General features: G+C 45.8%; 1 protein-coding gene across 1 annotated transcript in view; it reads right to left on the bottom strand.

Annotated features, from left to right (window-relative positions):
- Window positions 1-24,649, bottom strand: part of MTUS2 (microtubule associated scaffold protein 2) — a 578,616-nt gene that overhangs the window by 7,913 nt on the left and 546,054 nt on the right. Inside the window, exons 13-14 of the mRNA XM_075851678.1 lie at window positions 17,870-17,989; window positions 7,506-7,603 (exon numbers count right to left, since the gene is read on the bottom strand). Coding sequence (XP_075707793.1) covers window positions 7,506-7,603; window positions 17,870-17,989 — 218 coding nt within the window. The remainder of the gene's footprint in view (window positions 1-7,505; window positions 7,604-17,869; window positions 17,990-24,649) is intronic.

Raw genomic sequence — 24,649 nt, 5'->3', positions numbered from 1 at the left:
ATCCATATTGGAATTTGCTCTTGGGTGCTGCTACTTTCTATTTGTATGTAGCACAGGGAAATAAAGTACCTATCTTTTTTCACTTGAATCATAGCAGTGCTGCCAAATTTTTGACTAATATATATATATATATATATATATATATATATATATATATATATATATATATATATATATATATTTACACGCACACGCACACGCACACGCAGTAATACCTCTTTGGGCCAACTAACCCAAATTTCACAAATGGTCTTTTATACCCCCATAAAAGCCCTCTCATAGAAAAAAGTACACAAAATGCAGTTTAAATTTAATGCGGTCACCAATTACTTAGAGCACACAAATAAACAGCACTGTCATTCTTAGTCCCAAGCACGGCTCCCCTCTCATTTCTAGTCCCCAGCATGCCTCACTTCTTATTCCTAGTCAGCAGAATGGCCTCTCTCTCATTCTTTGTCTCCAGCATTGCTTCCCCTCATTTTTAGTCCCCAGCAAGGCTGTCCTTGCATTCCTAATCCTTAGTATGGTTCCCTTATCATTCCTGGTCCCCAGCATGGCTCTTTACAAATTTTTAGTCCCCAACATGGCACCCTCTAAATCTGGCTCCCCAGCATAGTTCCCCTCTTGTTTTCCAGCATGGCACCCCTCTCACTCTAATAACGTACAGCGCACAAGCATGGCTCCCCTCATTCTTAAACACCAGTCAGGCTCCGCTCTCCATATCTCCCTAACTGTTAATCCTGACGCCTCAGTGGCAGTCTGCAGGCTCCCTTGCTCATCAATCGCGCGAGCTGTTCAGTGCAGCATAACATGGGTTGCACCCTCCCCTGTGACAGACTCCCTCCTTTCTTATGACCCTCCATGGTGCTGGAAATGCTACTCCTAATCTTCCTGCCCCAATGATGCAGTGTGATGCTGGCAGCTTCTCTCCCTTGACGGGACAAGCAAGTCCCCTCCTCCTGCTCTCTGGTCCAGTGATGCATTGGGGCATTGACCCGCGTCCAGATGATTTAGACCGCATATAATTCCAATATGTGTATTTTTCACTGAAAGATTTGCTTAAACAAAGTGCTCTTTGATCGGATTAGGGAAAGGTCTGCTTATAGAGGGGCAAAAGTTTCAGGCAGCTGTGGAAACAATTGTGCAAAGAAAGAATGCTTTCAAAAATAGAAACGTTAATAGTTATTTTTTTTATCAATTAACAAAATGCAAAGTGAATGAACAGAAGAGAAATCTAAATCAAATCAATATTTGGTGTCACCACCAATTGTCTTCAAAACAGCATAAATTCTTCTAGGTACACTTGAACACAGTTTTTGAAGGAACTCAGCAGGGAGAACTAACCAGAGATCTTCTGTGGATGTAGGCTTCCTCAAATCCTCCTGTCTCTTCATGCAATCCCAGACAGACTCGATGATGTTGAGATCAGGGCTCTGTAGGGACCGTAGCATCACTGCCAGGACTCCTTGTTCTTATTTATGTGGAAGATAGTTCTTAATGACATTGGCTTTATGTTTGGGGTTGTTGTCCCGCTGCAGAATAAATTTGAAGCCATTCAGACGCCTCCCTGGTGGTATTGCATGATGGATAAGGATTTGCCTTTATTACTCAACATTGAGGACACCCTTAATCCTGACCAAATGTCCAACTTCATTTGCTGAAATGCAGCCCCAAAATTTCAAGGAATCGCCACCATGCAAGGAACCTCCACTACAAATATTGACTCATCAGTCCAGAGCACCTGCTGCCATTTTTTTGTGTCCCAGTTCCTATGTTTTTGTGCATAGTTGAGTCACTTGGCCTTGTTTCCACATCGAAGGTATGGCTTTTTGGCCGCAAATCTTTAATGAAGACCACTTTTGGCCAGACTTCTTAGAACAGTAGATGAGAGTACCTGGGTCCCTCTGGTTTCTGCCAGTTCTGAGCTGATTGCACTGCTGGATATCTTCTAATTTGGAAGGGAAGTAAGCATGAGATGTCTTTGATCTGCTGAACTTTGTTTCCTTGGCCGAACACTGCGTCTACGGTCCTTAATGATGCCCGTTTCTTTGTGCGTCTTCAAAAGAGCTTAAACAGCACATTTTAAAACTCCAGTATGATTAGAAATCTTTGCCTGGGAGAGACCTTGCTGATGCAGTATAACTACCATGTGTCTTGTTGCTGTGCTCAGACTTGCCATGGTGGACCTGTGACATGAAACAGTCTTCCACAATCTCATCTTTGTAGCAGAGTTTGGCTGTTCCTCACCCAGTTTTAAGGCTCCTACACATCTGTTTCTGTTACAGTTAATGTTTCAACTTATATATGAAGAGGATGATCATTATCACCTGTTTGGTATAATTGGTTAATCATACAGAAGGAATGATTATAATCCTACAAAATCCATGACTTTGTGCAAGTGTACCTAGAAGAAATGATGCTGTTTTGAAGGCACAGGGTGGTCACACCAAAAAAAATGATTTGATTTAGATTTCTCTTTTGTTCATTCACTTTGTATTTTGTTAAATGATAAAAACAACAAAAACCTATTAATACTTGTATTTCTTAAAGCATTCTTACTTTGCAGCATCTTTCCACAACTGCCTAAAACTTTTGCACAGTACTTTATATATGTATAAGATACTTAGGCAAAAAAGAGAAAGGTCCAGCGATGTGTGGTATAAGTGGGGGAAACTCCGTTTCCACTTTATTGAAGATAATACACCAACATACAAAGAGATCCGACAGAATGACGGATAACACCAGGAGAATAACGAGGTGGTAGAAATGGCAAGAAATGAAGCCTACGCGTTTCGAGCACTGGCTGTGCTCTTAATCATGGCTAAGGTCTTAGCCATGATTAAGAGCACAGCCAGTGCTCGAAACGCGTAGGCTTCATTTCTTGCCATTTCTACCACCTCGTTATTCTCCTGGTGTTATCCGTCATTCTGTCGGATCTCTTTGTATGTTGGTGTATTATCTTCAATAAAGTGGAAACGGAGTTTCCCCCACTTATACCACACATCGCTGGACCTTTCTCTTTTTTGCCATTGTTTCTTGCCGTGAGCCGTCGCGGTTGATCCGGGCGATATCGAGCACAGGAGTGTGAAGCTGGTGAGCTGGAGGTTTCCTCCCATCCCTTTTTCCCTGTTACAATTACTATAAGATACTTACCATGGCGATATGTCCTTCCAACGTCCTGATGTCATGAGGCACTGCAGCCCTGGGATGACGTTTCATCCCATGTGACCGCTGCAGCCTGTGATTGGCTGCAGTGGTCACATGGCATTAAACTTCATCCCAGGAGGTCGGCCTGGTTGAAGAAACACAGACTTCTGGGTATCTATACAATTTCGGCCGCAAAAAACGCAAAAACTGCTATTTGTTGCGGGTTTTACCTCCCCATTGAATTCAATGGGTAAATCCTGCAACAAATTAGCATCATTTACGCAAACACAATTGACATGCTGCGGATTAAAAAAATGCACGTCAATTTCTGAGTGTTTTTTGCGCTCAGCATTTACGCAGCGTGTGGTGAGATTTGTTCAAATCTCATCCACTTTGCTGCTACTGTATTATTCTGTGGATTTTCCCATAACTAAATCCATTGTGGAAAAATCTGCAGTATTTATGCTACGTGTGAACTGACCATCATGCTTTAGAAGTCATAGAGCTGGCTTATCATCTTCTGGCTTTCTGGCTGGACCTCTGGACCATTTAGTCGATTCAATTGCAATCACTAGATCAGCTTTGATAAAGCCTAAGGCAAACACAAGCCTGTACAAATGTTCGGTTTAAAACGGGCATCATGGTTTCAGCAAATATATTTTCTGCTTCTATTCCTCATGGCTTTTAAGACCTTTGCTTTATTTGATAGGAGCCTTCATTGTTTTCTTTCAGAGGATAAAACTCTGCTCTGGTCATGTGATGAACAGATTTTTATCCACTGGAAGTAAACAATGAATGTTGCTATTGAATGCAGGGCGGCACCGTCCATGAGGCGAGATGAGCATCTTGTCTCAGGCGGCGGCCTGCTACCTCTCTGAGGGGGGCGGCGACGTCACTGAAAGCACCACCCACTCCTGCATTATAATTGTACCTGCGTCTAAGTAAGCACCTTTCAATGATGTAAGCGTGCTGCTTGCATCGTTGAATGACAGAATAACTTGCTCTGCCACTCAGCGCCTAGAGTACTATCTACAGCGTGGCTATATGGGGAGCACTATCTACAGGGGTGGGGGCTATATGTGGGGGCTATATCTAGAGAACTATCTACACTGGGTGGGGGCTATATGTGGAGCACTATCTACAGGGGTTAGGGGCTATAAGTGGAGCACAATCTACAGGTGAGGCTATAAGTGGAGCAAAATATACAGGTGGGGCTATATGTGGAGCATTATCTACAGGGGGGCTATATGTGGGGCACTATCTACAGGGGTCTATATGTGGGGCAATATCTACAGGGGGCTGTATGTGGGGCAGGATCTATGTAGGGCACTATCTACGGGAAGCACTATCTACAAGGGCTCTATGGGGAAGTATCTGCAGGAGTCCCTATAGGGGGCCCTACGTATAAGGGGCACTGTCTACAGGGGGCTCTATGTGGGGCACTATCTACAGGGGGCTCTATGTGGGCCACTGACTATAGGGGGCTCTATGTGGGGCACTGACTACAGCAGGCTCTATGTGGGGCACTAACTACAGGGGGCTCTATGGGGGGTACTATTTACAGTGGGCTCTATGGGGAGCACTATATACAGGGGGCTCTATGGGGGGCACTATCTACGGGGGGCACTATCTACAGGGGGCACTGTGTGTGTGGGACACAGCGTGTGGTGCTATTATAATCAGGGACACAGTGTATGGTGCTATTATAGTCAGGGACACAGTGTATGGTTCTACTATAATTAGAGGTGCAGTGTATAGCGCTATTATATTTAGGGGCATTGTGTGAGGCACCATGAGAATTTTATCTTTGCTTATAGGTGCAGATATGTTTGAAAAGTGAGAAGCTGAAGACATCTGAGCTGAAAACTGCAGAAATTGGCCATGGCTGGGAGAAGTCATCATAGAGGTCTGGACAGGATGGAAACATCACCTGTGAGTCACTTAATGTAAATGTTTATTCTGCCTCTAATCAGTACTGTAGTCAGTGTATGATCTGCAGCAAGATAATGGGTGGTATGTTTTTTTTTTTTTTGTGAGGCTGCTAGTGATGTAGAACAACCATGGGGATGTCAATAAAAATCTCGGGGGCACCATTTAAATTTCGCCTCAGGCAGCAGAAAAGCTAGAATTAGCACAGATTGAATGACAGTGTCACGTTGGGTACGTGGACCCACTGGACCGTACCGCCTTGACGGTTTGGCATCTGGCCAACAGGACACAGGTCACAGTGTATAATTCGTATAGTGTACCTGTGGCAGCTCAGACATTAGCAAGACAGGCTCGGCTGGGACTAGGCAACAGGCAGACACCAGGTGTGGCGTAGCAGGACAGGCATGGTACTCAGCACAGCATGACTTCAGCTCAGCATCGTACTTGACCAGGATAGCACGGGATACAGTTTACAGGTAGCAGGAATGGGAAACATTGGGAACTGGAAAACACTTAGGAGGCCATTTGCATAGACAGACTAGAGTAATGACAACAAGGCTCAGGCAAGGTAGGAAGGGGCTGGACCCCTCTTATAGTCCAGGGGGCTCATGGGCTAATTTTATACTAATTTCAGGTGCGCACGCTGGCCCTTTAAGAGAGGGTGCGAGTGTGCGCGCGGACCCTACGGGAACCGGTCGGACGAAGCGGAAGTGAGTGCTGGCGTCTCCTAAGGAGATGTGGACCAACGCTCACAGTTCCATGGCTGCGGGCGTCAGGAGGTGAGTGAGCCTGACGGCCCGCGGCCATGGGCATGACAGACAGCAGGGCCGTATTTAGAGTTGATGCTACCCTAAGCACTTATAGTGCTGATGTCCCCCATAACTCCCGAAGATATCGAAACAGCGTAGCTCGCTGACATTGCAGCTCCAGCGCTGGACTTAGGAAAGGTAAGCAATAATTCTTTTTTAGCTTTTTTATGGGTTCTTTTTTTGTTGAATTGTGTTTTTTTACAGGTTCGGTTGTTGAACTACATCGAATACAAGGACTAATTCGATTTTGGTATGTTTCATTTTCAATAAAATGGTTAACGAGGGTTGTATAGGTTTTTTATTTCAGTAAAATACAGGTCTAAACAAATCCATCCCCTTATACTTCCATAGCACCTCTCCTCAGTCTTCTCTGTGGAGTCTTGCTGCTGCTCATGGACCTGCGGTCATGTGACCATCAGGTCTCTAAGCAGCAGTAAGAACTTCAGAGATGAAGTCATGTGACCTGATGTCTAAAGGTCCTTTTGCAGGACATATACAATGACGTTTTGTCGCGTTTTTTGCTGAGATTCGCTGCAAAATTGCGGTAAAAACGCGACAAAACTGAATTGTACTTTGGTCGGCCATGAGCCCCCTGGGAGCCTCGGGCCCCTGATGGCCGCCCATAACGCCCTATGATGATCCGTCATTGCTTACCAGTTGTGCCGTGGATCCGCTGTTTCCCTCAGCGCTGTCCAGAAATGGGTGCAGTGCTACATAAACTATAAGTCTGGGCAAGGCCGGCCTTAAATTGGATGGTAGACACCCTGTGCAAGACTCTCTGTTGCTGTCCTCCACAAACCAAAAATTGTTTATTTTGACTCTGGTAACTTGCTGCAGCGTGATATCACACAACAAAAGCCATTGAAAATAAAACAATATTAAAATAAAAACACGAAAAATGGCTGCGAAGGGAAGGTGGTTAAAGGGGTTTTCCACAACTGGACAACTGATGACCTATCCACAGGATAGTTCATTAGTATATGATCGGTACAGGTCCGACACCTGGACATCACACCGATCAGCTGCTCCGGGCGCTGGATGCTTTGAACGCTATCCAGTAGTTGGATCCAGAAGCACATGGCTCCAACCACTGCATAACGGCCGTTCCACAGAACTGCAGCTCTGCTCCTATTCACTTGAATAGGAGCAGAGCTGCAGTACGGCTGCTCGGGCGCTATTTTTTCTGACAGGAGCCATCTGCTTCCCGCATGGACATCTGTTGCCCGGAGGCAGCCGGAGCAGCTGATCGGTGCGGGGCCCGGGTGTCAGATCCCAACCGATCATATGCTGATGACCTATCCGGTGGATAGGTCATCATTGTCTGGTCATGGACAACCCCTTTAAGGATATCCCTAAACAAAAAAATCTGCTCAACTTTTGCTTGGGTTTTTAGGTTACCTGACAAGGCAACCATTAGAGCAGAGTATTCGAGGTAGCAGAAGTGAGTACATAAGCAAGCTTTACTTTATATTTCAATGAGGTAAACCTTATATACTGTATATAATGTACATAGCACTTGCTTAGAATTGTGCAAATTTCATGTAATCTTTTATGCAGATTTTTCAGTATATTTAAGTAACCCTGAGTTATCATTGATGGATGAATTCTTTGAGATCTGACCTGGTAACTTCAACGTTCTGATCGATGCGAGCTCTCATATCTTCATTCTGCTGCTGGAGAACTTGTATTCTTTCCTCCAAGACAACATTTATTTCAGCCTATAAGCAGAACAATATTAACAGATTATCACCATGACATTTGCTACAGTGCAAACACCTAAAGGACCTGAAAGACAGAACTCTAATGGTAGATCAATATATCTAGTGTTGTTTTCGAAATGTTGGGAGATATATAAAAATAAGACATGGGTTGTCTCAAAAGGACAACCCTTTTCTTTGTTGTTATTTTATTTATCATTCTACAAATGAGTACAGCCAAGTTTAAGGACGAGGCAGTCGTCCGAAACGCGTAGGCCCGAGGATATCACCTTTACTTCTTACTAACCCAGGACTTTCCACAACTGGACTTCCTTTTAGCATCTTGCCAATAAACTTGGAAAAGAAAATCCATTTTAAAACTTGATTCAGCGCTGGATCCTACTCCTTCCCCTTTGTCTACTTGATTTTTAGTTGTATATTGTTCATGTTCAGTCTGATGTAATCACATATAATGGAAAAAAAAGTTTCCACCTGTTAGGTGGTCGTCCCAGCTGTAGGATTTGTGCCGAGGTTCAACAGCTTCAAGCTATACCTCTAATTATTAATGTCTTCCTTCTGTGACACTCATGATACCAATGTAAAAAATGTAACTCCCCCTTTTATGGCATATAGACATGATAGAAGTAGGGTCCCCCATTTGGCACCTCCTCTATAAGCCAGATCAGAGAGCTGCTAACAAAGAGTGGCTCTCGTTCTAGTGGACCTGCCCCATCCATGTATTACATTCAATGCCGCATCTACCATAAGGCGAGTTGAGTTTCTGGCCTCAGGGTCTCAGAGGGGGCGGCATTACAGAGCTGCTGACCGAGGTTCCCTAAACATAGCAGCTGCAAGATGTGCGGATTCTTTAAAACAAAATCTCCCCTGTGCCTCCTTAATAACCCCAATGCTATCCGCTCTGCTGTCATTACAATAGCAAAGCTATTGTAATGTGATCCTGCTTAGTGTCGGAACGGAGAGGGAGGCGAGAAGGGTGTCGGCCCTGTTTATGCCCTCATAAAGAAGTTAGGCCCCCAGTTTGTACCCCCATAATTTAGTACCCACTGTAGATCGTGTCACACAGCCCCCTCCCAGGTAGGGCCACACAGCCCCCCTTCCAGGGAGTGCCACACAGCCCCTCCTCCCAGATAATGCCACACAGTCCCTCCTCCCAGGTAGTGCCACACAGCCCCCTCCCTGGTAGTGACACACAGCCCCCCTCCCAGGTAGTGACACACAGTCCCTCCCAGGTAGTGCCACACAGCCCCCCTCCCAGGTAGTGCCACACAGCCCTCCTCCAAAGGAGTGCCACACAGCCCTCCTCCCTGGTAGTGCCACACAGACACCCCTCCCAAGTACTGCTACACAGCCACCTTCCCTGGTAGTGCCACACAGCCCCCTTCCTATAAGTGCCACACATCCCCTCTCCCTGGTGGTGCCACACAGCCCACCTCCCTTGTAGTGCCACACAGCCCACCTACCTGCTAGTGCCACACAGCCCACCTACCTGGTAGCGCCACACAGTCCCCCTCCCTGTAGGTAGCGCCTTTGGGGCTTCCTCTAGGAGTGAAATCCCCAACCAGACCATTGCCGACTCTCTGGCCAGGGATTCCGCTTCAGGAGGAGCCCCTGACGTTAATGTCCATATAGCACTCTGCCTGGGATTCCTGCTCTGCTCCTGAAATCACTGTCCATATATGGACAGTGATGTCAAGGGCTTTCCCAGAGATGGAGTCCCGGGCAGAGCCGCTTCTAGCGCCCTGCCTGGGACTCCTCCTCTTCTCCTGGCACCTGTCCATATACGCACAGTGATGTCGGAGGCAACCCCAGAGTCAAAGTCCCGGCAGAGCGCTGTTAGCGCTCTGCCTGGTACTCCAGCTCTGCTCCTGACATCACTGTCCATCTATGGACAGTGATGTCAGGGGCAACCCCAGAGCCAGAGTCCCGGGCAGAGCGCTAGTAAATGCTCTGCTCTGGTACTCCGGCTCTGGGGAAGCCCCTCACATCACTGTCCATATATGGATAGTGATGTCAGGGGCAACCCCAGAGCCAAAGTCCCATGCAGAGCGCTACTAGCACTTTGCCTGGGACACTGCTCTGCTCCTGACATCTCTGTCCATATATGCACAGTGATCTCAGAGGCAACCTCAGAGTCGGATTTCTGGGCAGAGCGCTAGTATAGGCTCTGCTACGGCACTCAAACTCTGGGGAAGCCCCTGACATCACTGTGCATATATGTGTAGTGATTTCAGGGGCAATCCCAGAGCCAAAGAACTGGGCTATTAGCGCTCTGCCTGGGACTCCAGCTCTGCTCCTGACATCACTGTCCATATGGGAGTCTGTAGCCGAGTAAATGGCAGAGTAGGGAGCTACCTCCCTGCTTTGCCATAGCGAAGGATGGCTCCCTCCAGAAGCAGAATCCCGTCGGCAACACTCCGGCCGGGGATTCCACTCCAGAAGGAGCCATACAGAGTCAGCACCCGGCGGCCGAGTGGGCCCCCCGAAGGGTGGTACTTGCCAGGCTTCTGACGCTGGCCCTGCCCTCCTGCACTATAATTGTATCTGCATCTATAGGATGCAGATACAATTACTAGCGCTGGCAGCGAAAGGAACATTAGTTCCTTGCACTGCCATTCAGCACCTTTCAATGACGCAGGTGATGTGATGATTAGTTCCCTGCCTTGCCACTCAGCCCTTTTCAATGATGCCACACCACTTGCATCGTTCAGCTCCTGCAGACGCAGAAGAGAGCAGGCCTGTTTTGCTCGAGGATGGCGCGGGAACCGGATAAGGTGAGTGTGTAAAGTTTTTGGTTTCTGTAAAGCATGTATGTACTGTATGTGTAATGTATGTACGGTATGTGTAATGTATGAGTGTACGGTGTGTGTAATGTATGTACTGTCTGTGTAACGTATGTGTGTACTGTATATGTAATGTATGTATGTGTAATGTATATCTGTAATGTATGTATGTACTGTATGTGTAATGGATGTGCAATGTATGTACAGTGAAGGAAATAAGTATTTGATCCCTTGCTGATTTTGTAAGTTTGCCCACTGTCAAAGACATGAACAGTCTAGAATTTTTAGGCTAGGTTAATTTTACCAGTGAGAGATAAATTATATAAAAAAAACAAAAACAGAAAATCACATAGTCAAAATTATATATATTTATTTGCATTGTGCACAGAGAAATAAGTATTTGATCCCCTACCAACCATTAAGAGTTCAGCCTCCTCCAGACCAGTTACACGCTCCAAATCAACTTGGTGCCTGCATTAAAGACAGCTGTCTTAAATTGTCACCTGTATAAAAGACTCCTGTCCACAGACTCAATTAATCAGTCTGACTCTAACCTCTACAACATTGGCAAGACCAAAGAGCTTTCTAAGGATGTCAGGGACAAGATCATAGACCTTCACAAAGCTAGAATGGGCTACAAAACCATAAGTAAGACGCTGGGTGAGAAGGAGACAACTGTTGGTGCAATAGTAAGAAAATGGAAGACATACAAAATGACTGTCAATCGACATCGATCTGGGGCTCCATGCAAAATCTCACCTCGTGGGGTATCCTTGATCCTGAGGAAGGTGAGAGCTCAGCCGAAAACTACACGGGGGGAACTTGTTAATGATCTCAAGGCAGCTGGGACCACAGTCACCAAGAAAACCATTGGTAACACATTACGCCGTAATGGATTAAAATCCTGCAGTACCCGCAAGGTCCCCCTGCTCAAGAAGGCACATGTACAGGCCCGTCTGAAGTTTGCAAATGAACATCTGGATGATTCTGAGAGTGATTGGGAGAAGGTGCTGTGATCAGATGAGACTAAAATTGAGCTCTTTGGCATTAACTCAACTCGCCGTGTTTGGAGGAAGAGAAATGCTGCCTATGACCCAAAGAACACCGTCCCCACCGTCAAGCATGCAGGTTGAAACATTATGTTTTGGGGGTGTTTCTCTGCTAAGGGCACAGGACTACTTCACCGCATCAATGGGAGAATGGATGGAGCCATATACCGTCAAATCCTGAGTGACAACCTCCTTCCCTCCACCAGGACATTAAAAATGGCTCGTGGCTGGGTCTTCCAGCACGACAATGACCCGAAACATACAGCCATACAGCCAAGGCAACAAAGGAGTGGCTCAAAAAGAAGCACATTAAGGTCATGGAGTGGCCTAGCCAGTCTCCAGACCTTAATCCCATCTAAAACTTATGGAGGGAGCTGAAGATCCGAGTTGCCAAGCGACAGCCCCGAAATCTTAATGATTTACAGATGATCTGCAAAGAGGAGTGGGCCAAAATTCCATCTAACATGTGTGCAATCCTCATCATCAACTACAAAAAACATCTGACTGCTGTGCTTGCCAACAAGGGTTTTGCCACCAAGTATTAAGTCTTGTTTGCCAAAGGGATCAAATACTTATTTCTCTGTGCACAATGCAAATACATATATATAATTTTGACAATGTGATTTTCTTTTTTTTTTTTTTATATAATCTATCTCTCACTGGTAAAATTAACCTAGCCTAAAAATTCTAGACTGTTCATGTGTTTGACAGTGGGCAAACTTACAAAATTAGCAAGGGATCAAATACTTATTTCCTTCACTGTATGTACTATATGTGTAATGTATTTATGTACTGTATGTGTACTGTATGTGTGTACTGTATGTGTAATGTATGCAATGACATCATATGGGCGGTTCGGACCCAAACCGCACATATTCCTAAAAACTACGCAGCGCACTATCGCTGCTAACTGTAGCTGTGGAGATGGGGAGAAGGTGCAGGGTGAGCAATTCAGGGCGGGCTTGGCCACTGCTAGTGTTTAGGATACACCTCTCTGACGCTACGCGCGCTGCCAGAGAGGAACAGAAGACTGATCCCTTCACAAACGTAGAAGAGAGGAGCAGGGCTGTCACTGGCGGTGAGGTTAGTGGCAGTAGTGTAGCTAAAGGGGTCAACTGGGCCCCAAAGCCAGTGGGCCCCGGGCTCCCTGCCCCACATTTGGCTTTGTTGGTTTACATAAAAGTGCTCCGAATACTGTTACATAGTAGGCTAAGGGAGCTTTGACGGCATGCCCATGTGACCCCGCCCACTAATCAGGTCCTTCGACAGTGAAGAAGCAGGATATTTGTAGGGGAGAAGGCTCGCCCACCAGTCAGGTCCTTGTACAGAGCCCCAGGCAGGTGAGTGCTTTTCCAAACGCCCATCCCTTCATCCCTCCCTGCATCTCTTCATCAATTCATCCCTCCATCACCCCCTCCCTTCATCACTCACTCCCTCCCTTCATCCCTCTATCACTCCCTCCCTCCCTTCATCCCTCTCTCCCTTCATCCCTCCCTGCATCTCTTCATCAATTCATCCCTCCATCACCCCCTCCCTTCATCACTCACTCCCTCCCTTCATCCCTCCATCACTCATTCCCTCCATCCCTCCCTCCATGACCCACTCCCTCCCTCCCTTCATCCCTCCATCACTCCCTTTCTCCCATCATCCCTCCATCACTCACTCCCTCCCTTCATCCCTCCATCACTCCCTCCCTTCATTCCTCCATCACTCACTCCCTACATCCCTCCATCACTCACTCCCTACATCCCTCCATCACTCCCTCTCTCCCTTCATCACTCACTCCCTCCCTCCCTTCATCCCTCCATCACTCACTCCCTCCCTTCATCCCTCCATCCCTCCCTTCATCTCTCCATCACCCCATCGCTCCTTCATTCACTCCCTCCCTCCCTTCATCCCTCCATCACTCACTCCCTTCCTCCCTTCATCCCTCCATCACTCACTCCCTCCATCCTTACATCCCTCTTTGTCCCTTCTTCACTTTTTTCTCCTGGGCCCTCTTAAAGAGTATGTTAACTTTTTTTATTCATTGTGCTTTTATGCAGCGCTTTTTGTAATTGCTGCAAAAACGGCTGTTATAAAAATTGCGGCCAAACTGCGCCATTTGTAAGACAATAATGAAAATTGCTCCAAGAAAAAATAGTACAAGGCACTAAAAAACAGTAGGTTTTATTCACACAGTGAGGTTAAAGCACGTTTTTTTGCTGTGATTTTATCACATATAAGTTATGAACTTAGATGTGATCGACAAAAGCTAGATCCTGCGTGTCAGAGACACATCCAACCCGTCTGTACCGCTGACCTGATGGATACAGGATACAAAGCAGCTCTATCTCAAAATTTAAAAATAACACACACACACACACACACACACACACACACACACACACACACACACACACACACACACACACACACACACTATAATATATAATTTTTAAAGGTGTACATAGCCTTTAAGTTATGGGCCTAGTTTTTCTATTTATTTTAATATGCTCCCTAATATAACTGCATTTATTAATATTTTTACTTTTGTGGGGGCAGCCATCTTTATAAGCATCTGTCTATGTGTCTCTGCACGACACATACACAGGTACTATATGCAGTGGTGGATCATCATTTGGGCGGTTCGCCCGAACTGCACATAACCACATGGGCCCCCTCATGCCCGGTGGCGTCCCTAGCACCATATACTGTGGCCTGCAGCCTATAAGGTGCAGGGAAGACTCCCTGCGCAGGCCGACGGGATGACGTCACTGCATCACGTTGGTTTGCGCATGCAGGCTGTGTGGCAGTATATACAAGCGGTTCTGTGTGGTGCTATTCACATGAGAGGGAGGGCTGTGTGGCGCTATCTACAGGGGTTTGTGTGTGCTACTATCTACAAGAGGGGGTCTGTGTGGCACCACCTACAGGGGGTCTATGTGGTGCTAACTACAGGGGGCGGTGCGTGGCGCTATCTACAGGGGGCGGTGTGTGGCGCTATCTACAGGGGGCGGTGTGTGCCGCTATCTACAGGGGGCGGTGTGTGCCGCTATCTACAGGGGGCGGTGTGTGGCGCAATCTACAGGGAGCTGTGTTTGGCACTATCTACAGGGGGCTGTGTGTGGCGCTATCTACAGGGGGGCTGTGTGTGGCGCTATCTTCAGGGGGGCTGTGTGTGACTATCAATATGGGGCTGTTTTTGGCGCTATCTGCAGGGGGGGGTGTGTGGCGCTATCTACAGGTGGTTGTGTGTGGCGCTATCTAGAGGGGGCTGTGTGTGATGCTATCTAAATGGGGTGTGTGGCGCTATCTACAGGGGGTTGTGTGGCGCTCTCTACAGGGGGGGGGTGTGACGCTCTCTACAGGGGGGGGTGTGACGCTCTCTACAGGGGGGGCCTGTGTGGCACTATATATAGGTAGGGCTGTGTGTGATGCTGTCTACAGTGGGATGTGTGTGGCGCTATTTATAGGGGGGTGTGGCGCTATCTATAGGGGGTGTGTGGCGCTATCTACAGGAGGATGTGTGTGGCGCCATCTACAGGGGCTGTGTGTGTGACGCTATCTACAGGGGCTGTGTGTGGCACTATCTACAGGGGCCTTTGTGTATGTGGTGCTTTACTTTACAGTGTTTGACACAATTATATTGAGAGGCGCAGTGTATGGTGCTATTATATTTGGAGGCACAGTGTGTGGCACTATGAGAATTTTATTTTTGTTTATAGGTGTGAAAATGTTGGAAAAGTGAGGAGCAGAAGACATCTGAGTGGCAAATTCTGCAGAAATGGATTATGGCCGGGAGAAGTCATCATGAAGTCTGGACCGGATGGAGAAGAAAAGAGGAAAAAAGCTACTAGAATCTGAGAAGTCGTCACCTGTGAGTCACTAGATTTATAGGGAATCTGTCACTGCTCCTGACATGTTTATTATAGGAAATCCTTGTTTTTCACAAAAAGTCTTTGTGCAGTCCAGGGCTCATAGACAAATGCGTGCTACCATTCTCTTTGTCAGGAGGATGTGTTCCTGCACAGTGTGATACTGTCAGCGATGGTTGGAGACTGTCAGTATTTAGGGACACAGCAATTTGACAAGGGGAATCGTAACACCCATTTGTTAATACTTGTACAAAAAGGTAGTGTTAACAATAGTTACGGCGCAGCAGGGCGGCGGTGGAGAAGGGGGGCCCAAGTTTGGGTAACAGCCCAGGGCCTATTGTCTACTTAATTCGCCACTGAATGTATGTATGTATGTATATATGTATGTATGTACTGTATGTGTAATGTATGTGTAATGTATATATAATGAATGTGTAAAATATGTATGTATGTACTGTATGGGTAATGTATGTATATACTGTATGTGTAATGTATGTATGTATGTATGTATGTATGTATGTATGTATGTATGTGTAGAGTGTAATGTATGTACTGTATATGTAATGTATGTATGTATGTATGTACTGTATGTGTAATGAATGCATGTGTAGTGTGTAATGTATGTATGTATGTATGTATGTATGTATGTGCAACGTATCTACAATATGTACTGTATGTGTAATGTATGTACTGTATGTGTAATGTATGTATCTACTCAGGGTCGCATTGTCCATGAGGCGAGGTGAGTTTCCCGCCTTAGGTGTTGGCCTGCTCCCTTTCAGAGGGGGCAGAGGCGCCACTGAAACCAACAGCCACCACCCCCTTCTGCACTATAATTGTATCTGCGTCTATAGGAATATAGAAGGCAGATACAATTACTAGCATTACTAGCATTAGTTCCTTGCCCTGCCATTCAGTGCCTTTCAATGACGCAGGTGGCTCGATGATTAGTTCCTTGTCCTACCATTCAGCCCTTTTCAATGATGCCGCACCACTTGCGTCGTTCAACTCCAGCAGACCTGCTCAGAAGAGAGCAGGTGTGAGTTGCTAGAGGATGGCGTGGGAACGGGTTAAGGTAAGTATGTCAAGTTTTTTTTTTTTTTTTAGTAAACAGTGTGAGTGACATTATCAACAGGGGGATTTATCCACAGGGGGCAATATCTACAGGGGGCAAGATCTACAGCTGTATGCTAATTTCTCTACAAGGGGGAATGGTAAGGGTAAAGTGCCGCTATCCTGAAGAGACACACGGTGCTGACTACAAACCCACCTTTCCATGCTTGATTGACATCCCCTTGGCTGTCCTACATCACTGCCAGTCTCCTCCAACTTTCTAGGATGCGCAATTGCATGGGTTTTCTGCCTGGCTTCATTGCTGTACCGCGCATGCCGGGAGAGTACAAAGCAATGGCGCATCTGAAAGGTTTGGAGGAGGCTGCTGAGGATGTAGAACAGCCTGGAGGATGTCAATCAAGATCTGGTGGCGTCATTTAAATTTTCACCTCAGGCAGCAGAAAAGCTAGAATCCGCCCTGGTTACATGGTCAGCCATTTTTTTGTATGCGGCCTTTGCAGGGGAAACAGCTGATGACTGGGCTGGCATCAATCAAAAAGCCTGTTCACATCTGCGTTGGAGGCTCTGTTACAGATCCAGCAGGAAATACAGCTGCGCTATTGTTTCCGTTAGTACCACGCACACCCTGACGGAAACCTGATGGAACCCATCGATGGGTTTCATTATACAACAAAACCGGAGCTTCCAGTATTTTCATTTTTCTACTCCTCTGGCAGAGCAAAACAATGAAAACACTGACGCAGTTGTGAACCCAGCCTGAAAAATTTACTAAACCTAAACGATAGCTAGGAGCAGCTGATTAAACAAAGCATTACAAAATGAAGACAAGATCAATAATTAAGACAAGTTTTGCTGCGGTTTTATAAAAATCGCAAATTAACCGCGATGTGTGAACACAGCATAATAATATATTTAGTACAATTAACAGTTTAGGGAGTAGTTATATGGCAATGTACATCCTCTGTAAAAGAAAAAGTGATTCTACGGATTCCTAATGATTTACTAGCTACATTCTCATGGATACTGTTTCAGCCCCAAATGTACCATAACATAATGTTATGTCATGTTTGGTGAAAATGCCCTTTAAATCTACAGTATGTATTATTACATAGCCAAATAACAACTCTAAATCCTAGGAGTTCTGAACACTAACAAAATGGAGCGCCATGGACAGCAATGCGGATGGCATAAAACAGTCTAAAATGAACCCATCCTGTTTTTGCCTTACCGCACTTATCATGGGGCTAGCGGGGGCAGCAGCGGAGCTGCAGAACATCAAATCCTGGAAATGTTCTCCTATGTGCAGAACAGCATATTCTATACCATAGGCACTTTCTTTACAACATGTCCTGCATACAGTATAGGCGACAGAACAGTGATAAAGTGTATATTAGATTTTTGCACCCCTTCTGGCACACCAATTTTTTTTTAAAGTGTAGAACCCCTTTTAAGAGGGCCCTATGATAGAAAACCTAATGTCATGTAAACTACATTTCCAAAACTCACCAGTTTCTCCAATTCCATTATTCTCTTTTCCTGCTCATGGATTAACTGGTTTTTCATCTCTAAGACTTGCTTAACGCTGATCAAGTCTTCATCCAAGTGCCGGTAGGGAGCTAGGGCAATCTGCAAGACAGAAATTCCATATACCTATTCAGATCGATGTGTAAATTCTCTGCATAGTAAATCTGCTTTATTTACCTATCCAAAATCAGCAGGAATCAAAGATGTAGTTATCTAGAATGTAAACTTTTTTTTTTCTGAAGTGCAACTTGTTCCTGACTGAACTCATAGGGATAAACAGATGGCAGATGTCATAGCTTTATGTGTGATAAATAGGACACCACCAAAGCTGCTCATACACATTAAAGTATCCCAAACCTGACGATCAACAATCTAATGCAGGGGTGGGCAAACTTTTTGACTCGCGGGCCACAATGGGTTCTAAAATTTGACAGAGGGGCCGGGCCAGGAGCATTTGGAGGGAGTGTTTGGGCCGGATATACTAAAGCATTAAATGTAGTGTGTGCAAACCTCATAGCACAGTAAGAACACTACAACCCAATTTATTAACTGTCTTTCAAATGTGAAAAATAGCCCTTATCAGTTAATAAATTTGTCTCAAGGAATATGCAAGATATGGCATTTACATACTATTTCGCAGATACTGGGAGGAGGAAATGTAAATAGATTAAAATAACATACGCACTGTGATTTATCAAGAAAAAAGTTCTGTTGACTCTGTAAATTAGCTGCCAACCTCTGAGCAGTAGCCGCCCGTTCTTGTGTTGACTGCTTGCTAGCATAGTTTGCATGCTTCGTGGCAAAGTGACGGCTGATATTGTACTCTTTGAAAACCGAAGGGCTTAATGGTGACGTGAAACGAAGTGAAAATTAAAGTGAAATAAAGAGAAATACGCGCCACATTAACCCCTTAATGACCGGGCCATTTTGCACGTTAATGACCAAGGATTATTTTTTGTTTTTTCATGGTCGCATTCCAAGAGTCGTAACTTTTTTTTTATTACGTCGACATAGCCGTATAAGGGCTTGTTTTTTGCGGGACGAGTTGTATTTTGTAATTGCACCATTTTTAGATGCTTACAATATATTGATTAACTTTTATTAACTTTATTTTAGGAGAGAATTGAAAATAAGCAGCTATTCCAGCATTAATTTTCACGTTATAAATTTACGCCATTTACTATGCAGCGTGAATAACATGTTACCTTTATTCTACGGGTCGGCACGATTACGGGGATACCAAATATGTAAAGGTTTTATATGTTTTCCTATGTTTGCACAATAAAAACCCTTTTAGAAAAAAATTACTTGTTTTTGCATCGCCGCGTTCCAAGAGCCGTCATTTTTTTATTTTTCCGTCGATGTGACCGTATGTGGGCTTGATTTTTGCGGGCCAATGCGTAGTTTTCATTAGTACTATTTTGGGGTACATAGGACTTATAGATTTAATTTTATTTTATTTTTTATGGGGGGAATGGGAGAAAAGAGAGAATTTTGCCGTTGTTTTTTGCGGGTTTTTTGGACGCCGTACATCCGGCGGTTTCATTAATGTGTTCATTTTATTGGTCAAGTTGTTATGATCGCGGGGATACCATATATGTGTATGTGTTATTTGTTTTGACACTTTTACTGAATAAAACCACTTTTTGGGCAAAAAAAGTAGTTTTATTTGATTTTGACTGTAATTATTTTATTTTTTTTCAACAAACTTTATTTAACTGATTGACATTTTTTTTTTAAGTCCCACCAGGGGACTTCACTATGCGATGTGCCGATCGCATATATAATGCTTTGGTATACTTAGTATACCAAAGCATTATTGCCTGTCAGTGTAAAACTGACAGGCAACCTGTTAGGTCATGCCTCCGGCATCGCCAAACAGGCAGTTGCGGAAGACAGACCTGGGGGTCTTTGTTAGACCCCCGGCTGTCATGGAAACCCGACGGCGACCCGCGATTTGTTTGCGGGGGCGCCGATCGGGTGACAGAGGGAGCTCCCTCCCTCTGTCAAACACATTAGATGCCGCTGTCACTATTGACAGCGGCATTTAATGGGTTAAACTGCCGGAATCGGAGCGCGCTTCGATTCCGGCAGTTGCAGCAGGAGCCAGGCTGTGTATAACAGCCGTGCTCCTGCCGCTGATCGCGTGGGTACACTGGCAGTACCCGCGCCATCACAGGACGGATATATCCGTCCTCCTGCGCGAACTAGCAGCTGCTGAGGACGGATATATCCGTCCTTCGGCGTTAACAACGGTCAATGTGTTTTGAGTGCGCCATCTATTGGGAAAACGTGGGCATTGCAGGGAAAGGGGAAAAAAAAGGAGGTTTTTACTATGATTTGGACAAGTTCGGCGGGCCGGATTAAAAAGCCTAACGGGCCGTATGTGGCCCGCGGGCCGTAGTTTGCCCATGTCTGATCTAATGTGTATGGCGGCCACCAGATGGCAGATGATGGAGAATAGACGGATTTCAATATGTCCGATCCATTTGCGCCATCGGAGATAAGCCACTGCAAGAAGTGTTTGGCAGCAGCTGGTATTTTAGACATTGAGATTTTAGACGTGTTTATTAATGAGGGAGGTGTGTATTTGTTAGGAATGCCATGATCCACCATGTCCTCTGTAAATATAAATCTTCTCTATAGTAATACATAGCATATGAAGTTCTTATAATGATATTGAAAATTATATTGAAAAAAAAAGTCTTGTGTTACACATAAGATAAATCAGTAATAGAGATAACATGTATTACTTCTGTGTTGAAAAAATCGAGTTGACAATGCAATACCTTAGAGTTGCCCTGGTAAACGTAAAGGGATTTTCCCACGAGGGACATTTATGACTTAAACACAGGTTATGTCATAAATGTCAGATAGATGCAGGTCCCACCTCTGGGACCCGCACCTATCTCTAGAATGGGGCCCCTACACCCCGTTCGACCTCTTTAGATTCCGGCTGATTTCTAACCATGAAGAAGAAAACAGCGTAGCTTGCTGAGCTACGCTGTTTTCGTAAGCCCCATAGAACTGAAAGGTAGTTTTGGAAACAGCTTAGCTCGCATGCTACGCTGCTTCCATAACTGCCATTCACTACAATGGAAGTTACGGAAACAGCGTAGCTCAGCGAGTTACGCTGTTTCTGTAACTCCTGACTATGTAATCAGTAATTGTCCGGGAGTCAGCGTGAGCACAAAAAGCTAGAACGGGGTTTAGGGTTTGTAGAGATAGGTGCGGGCCACAGAGCTTAGACCCGCATCATAAATGTCCTACGTGGGAAAACCCCTTTAAGCAATTCCAACATAGTGCACAAGTTTCAAGACAGTTGTTTTATAAATAGGCATCTACATGATACCCAGAAAGAGTTAAACGAGTGGGCTAAGATTAAAACATAAGAAACGGACATAAATAAAGGTTAATGCAGGGGCGTAGCTAGGGGGGGGGGCAAGCGGGGCATGTGCCCCGGGCGCAGTTCAGAGGGGGGCGCCAGGACACAGGTACAATTAGAAGCGATGAATGACCGGGCACGTTCCGTGCCCGGCCATTCAGCGCCTTTCCACGAATGAAGCGACTGGTACCTTTTGTACCAGTGACGCTTCCGTCGATGAGAGACGCTGACTGACTGACAGGGAAAGTCATCCTGCCCAGCCAATCAGCGCCTTTCATAGACGCTGTGTTCAACCCCCTGGAGACCTGCGCAGAAGAGAGCAGGTCTCCATGGCTGCCGGACGGCGTGGGAGCGGGAATAAGGTGAGTTTGAAATGTATTTATTTTTTATTTATTTTTTATTTTTAATTGTAATAGAAGTGTGGCTGCATCTGCGGGGGGGGGGGGGGGGACTTTGTCTACACGGGGACTTTATCTATGGGGGGTGTCTATCTACAGGGGGACTATATCTACAGGGCTGGGCTATATACAGGGGGACTATATCTACAGGGCTGGGCTATATACAGGGGGACTATATCTACAGGGCTGGGCTATATACAGGGGGACTATATCTTCAGGGCTGGGCTATATACAGGGGGACTATATCTACAGGGGGTGGGCTATATACAGGGGGACTATATCTACAGGGCTGGGCTATATACAGGGGGACTATATCTACAGGGCTGGGCTATATACAGGGGGACTATATCTACACGGCTGGGCTATATACAGGGGGACTATATCTACAGGGCTGGGCTATATACAGGGGGACTATATCTACAGGGCTGGGCTATATACAGGGGGACTATATCTGCTGGGCTATATACAGGGGGACTATCTGCTGGGCTATATACAGGGGGGCTATATCTACAGGGCTGGGCTATATACAGGGGGACTATATCTGCTGGGCTATATACAGGGGGACTATATCTACAGGGGGACTATATCTACAGGGCTGGGCTATATACAGGGGGACTATATCTACAGGGGGGCTATATACTGGAGTGGGCTGTCTATAGAGCACCATATACAGGGGTGGGCTATATAGTATATAGCCCCCTGTAGATATAGCCCACCCCTGTATATGGTGCTCCATAGATAGCCCACCCCAGTATATAGCCCCCCTGTAGATATAGTCGCCCTGTATATAGCCCAGCCCTGTAGATATATTCCCCCTGTATATAGCCCACCCCTGTAGATATAGCCCCCCTGTGTATATAGCCCCCCTGTGTATATCCCAGCCCTGTAGATATAGCCCAGCCCTGTAGATATGGTCCCCCTGTAGATATGGTCTGCCTGTAGATATTGTCCCCCTGTAGATAAGGTCCCCCTGTAGATATGGTCCCCCTGTAGATAGCCCACCCCTGTATATAGTCCCCCTGTAGATATAGTCCCCCCTGTAGATATAGTCCCCCTGTAGATATAGCCCACCCCTAAATATAGTCCCCCTGTAGATATAGCCCACCCCTGTATATAGTATCCCACAAATAGCTCCCCCTATAGTGCTCCACAGAAAGCCCACCCCTGTATATAGCCCCCTTGTAGTGCTCCACAGATAGCCCACCCTTGTATATAGTATATACAGGGGTGGGCTATCTGTGGAGCACTATATACAGGGGTGGACTATCTAGTGGAGCACTATATACAGGGGTGGACTATATGTACAAGGGGGGGGCTATATACAGGGGTGGCCTATCTGTGAAACACTATATACAGGGGTGGACTATATGTGGAGCACTATATACAGGGGTGGGCTATATCTACAGGGGGGCTACATACATGGTTGGGCTATCTGTACAGCTCTATATACAGGGGTGGGCTATATCTACAGGGGGCTATATACAGGGGTGGGCTATCTGTAGAGCACTATAGGGGGAGTTATTTGTGGGACACTATACAGGGGTGGTCTATATGGGGGCACTATATACAGGGGCTCTATGGCAGGCACTATCTACAGGGGGCACAGTGTGTGTGTGTGGGACACGGTGTATGGTGCTATTATAATTAGAGGTGCAGTGTATGGTGCTATTATATTTAGGGGCATAGTATGTGGTATAATGATAACTTTATATTTATTTATAGGTGTAGAAATGTTTGTAAAGTGAGAAGCTGAAGACATCTGAGCAGCAAACTGCAGCAATGAGCTGTGACCGGGAGAAGTCATCATAGAGGTCTGGACCGGATGGAGAAAAAGAACTAGAATCTGAGACGTCACCGGTGAGTCACCTGATGTAAATGTTTATTCTGCCTCTAATCAGCACTGTATGATCTGCAGCGAGATGATGGGTGGTATGATTATGATAGGATTTATTTTTGTGAAACGGAATCTCCCAGCATATCCTTATCATTGTTCGGGCCATGCTGGGAGCTGTAGTTTTACGCCGTACAAACCTATACGGCAGGGGTTGCACTAAATTGAGCTGTATTTGTTCTGGGGCTGTATATATGTACTGATCTTGGTTCTGGGGCTGTATATATGTACTGATCTTGGTTCTGGGGCTGTATATATGTACTGAGCTGGGTTCTGGGGCTGTATATATGTACCGAGCTTGGTTCTGGTGTTGTGTATAGAACCATATTGCTTGTGAAATGTACAAATAATTTTATGCTCGCATTACATAAAAAGAAATGACACATCGATTGGTAGAGAAAACAAACACGGCGAGGGGGAAGGAGATGTCGGGAAAGAGGTTGGGGGGGGCGCCAAACTGAATCTTTGCCCCGGGTGCTGGAGAACCTAGCTACGCCTCTGGGTTAATGAGAGACTGGGCTCATTCTCTCATCTCCACTACCTTTTGACAACTGCTGATCACAAAGTGTCCCCTTGCTGGACCCCCAGCGATCAGCTGTAAACTGTTGGAAAATCTAGTAGTGTTTAATTTTCCTACAGCGCCACCAGAATTTTAGCATTCAAATTCATGGCTTGTCTGTGTAATACAGGACAGGTCCTCCAGAGGGAGACATACTTTGTAACCGCTCTCAACTCTGGCCAAAAGATGGGGCTCCTGAAATATTGTGTAGGAAAAGAAAAAAAAGGTTCCGAGCATGAAACAAATACGTCTTCTAGAGGGCAATGGCAGAACAACTGAGCCTGGAGGGGAAGAGGTCCCGTACCAGATCCCTAAAGGCTGCCACATCAGGTCCCGACACACAAGGTTCTGAAATCAGTCAAAAAGATGTATACGACACAGCACACAAAGTCCTTAGGCCGGGTTCCCACGGGTCAGATACGCTGCGTAAAAAATCACACAGCGTATCCGACCTGGAACCCGCAGCACCTTCCGTCGGAAAAATATCACCACAACTGCTATCTTTGCACTCCCTACAGCTTAACCCCTG

The sequence above is a fragment of the Rhinoderma darwinii genome, chromosome 2 (genome assembly GCF_050947455.1).
Source record: "Rhinoderma darwinii isolate aRhiDar2 chromosome 2, aRhiDar2.hap1, whole genome shotgun sequence".
In the NCBI taxonomy this organism is placed as follows: Eukaryota; Metazoa; Chordata; class Amphibia; order Anura; family Rhinodermatidae; genus Rhinoderma; species Rhinoderma darwinii.
The sequence above is the reverse complement of the archived record's forward strand: the minus strand, read 5'-3'. Positions and strand labels throughout refer to the sequence as shown.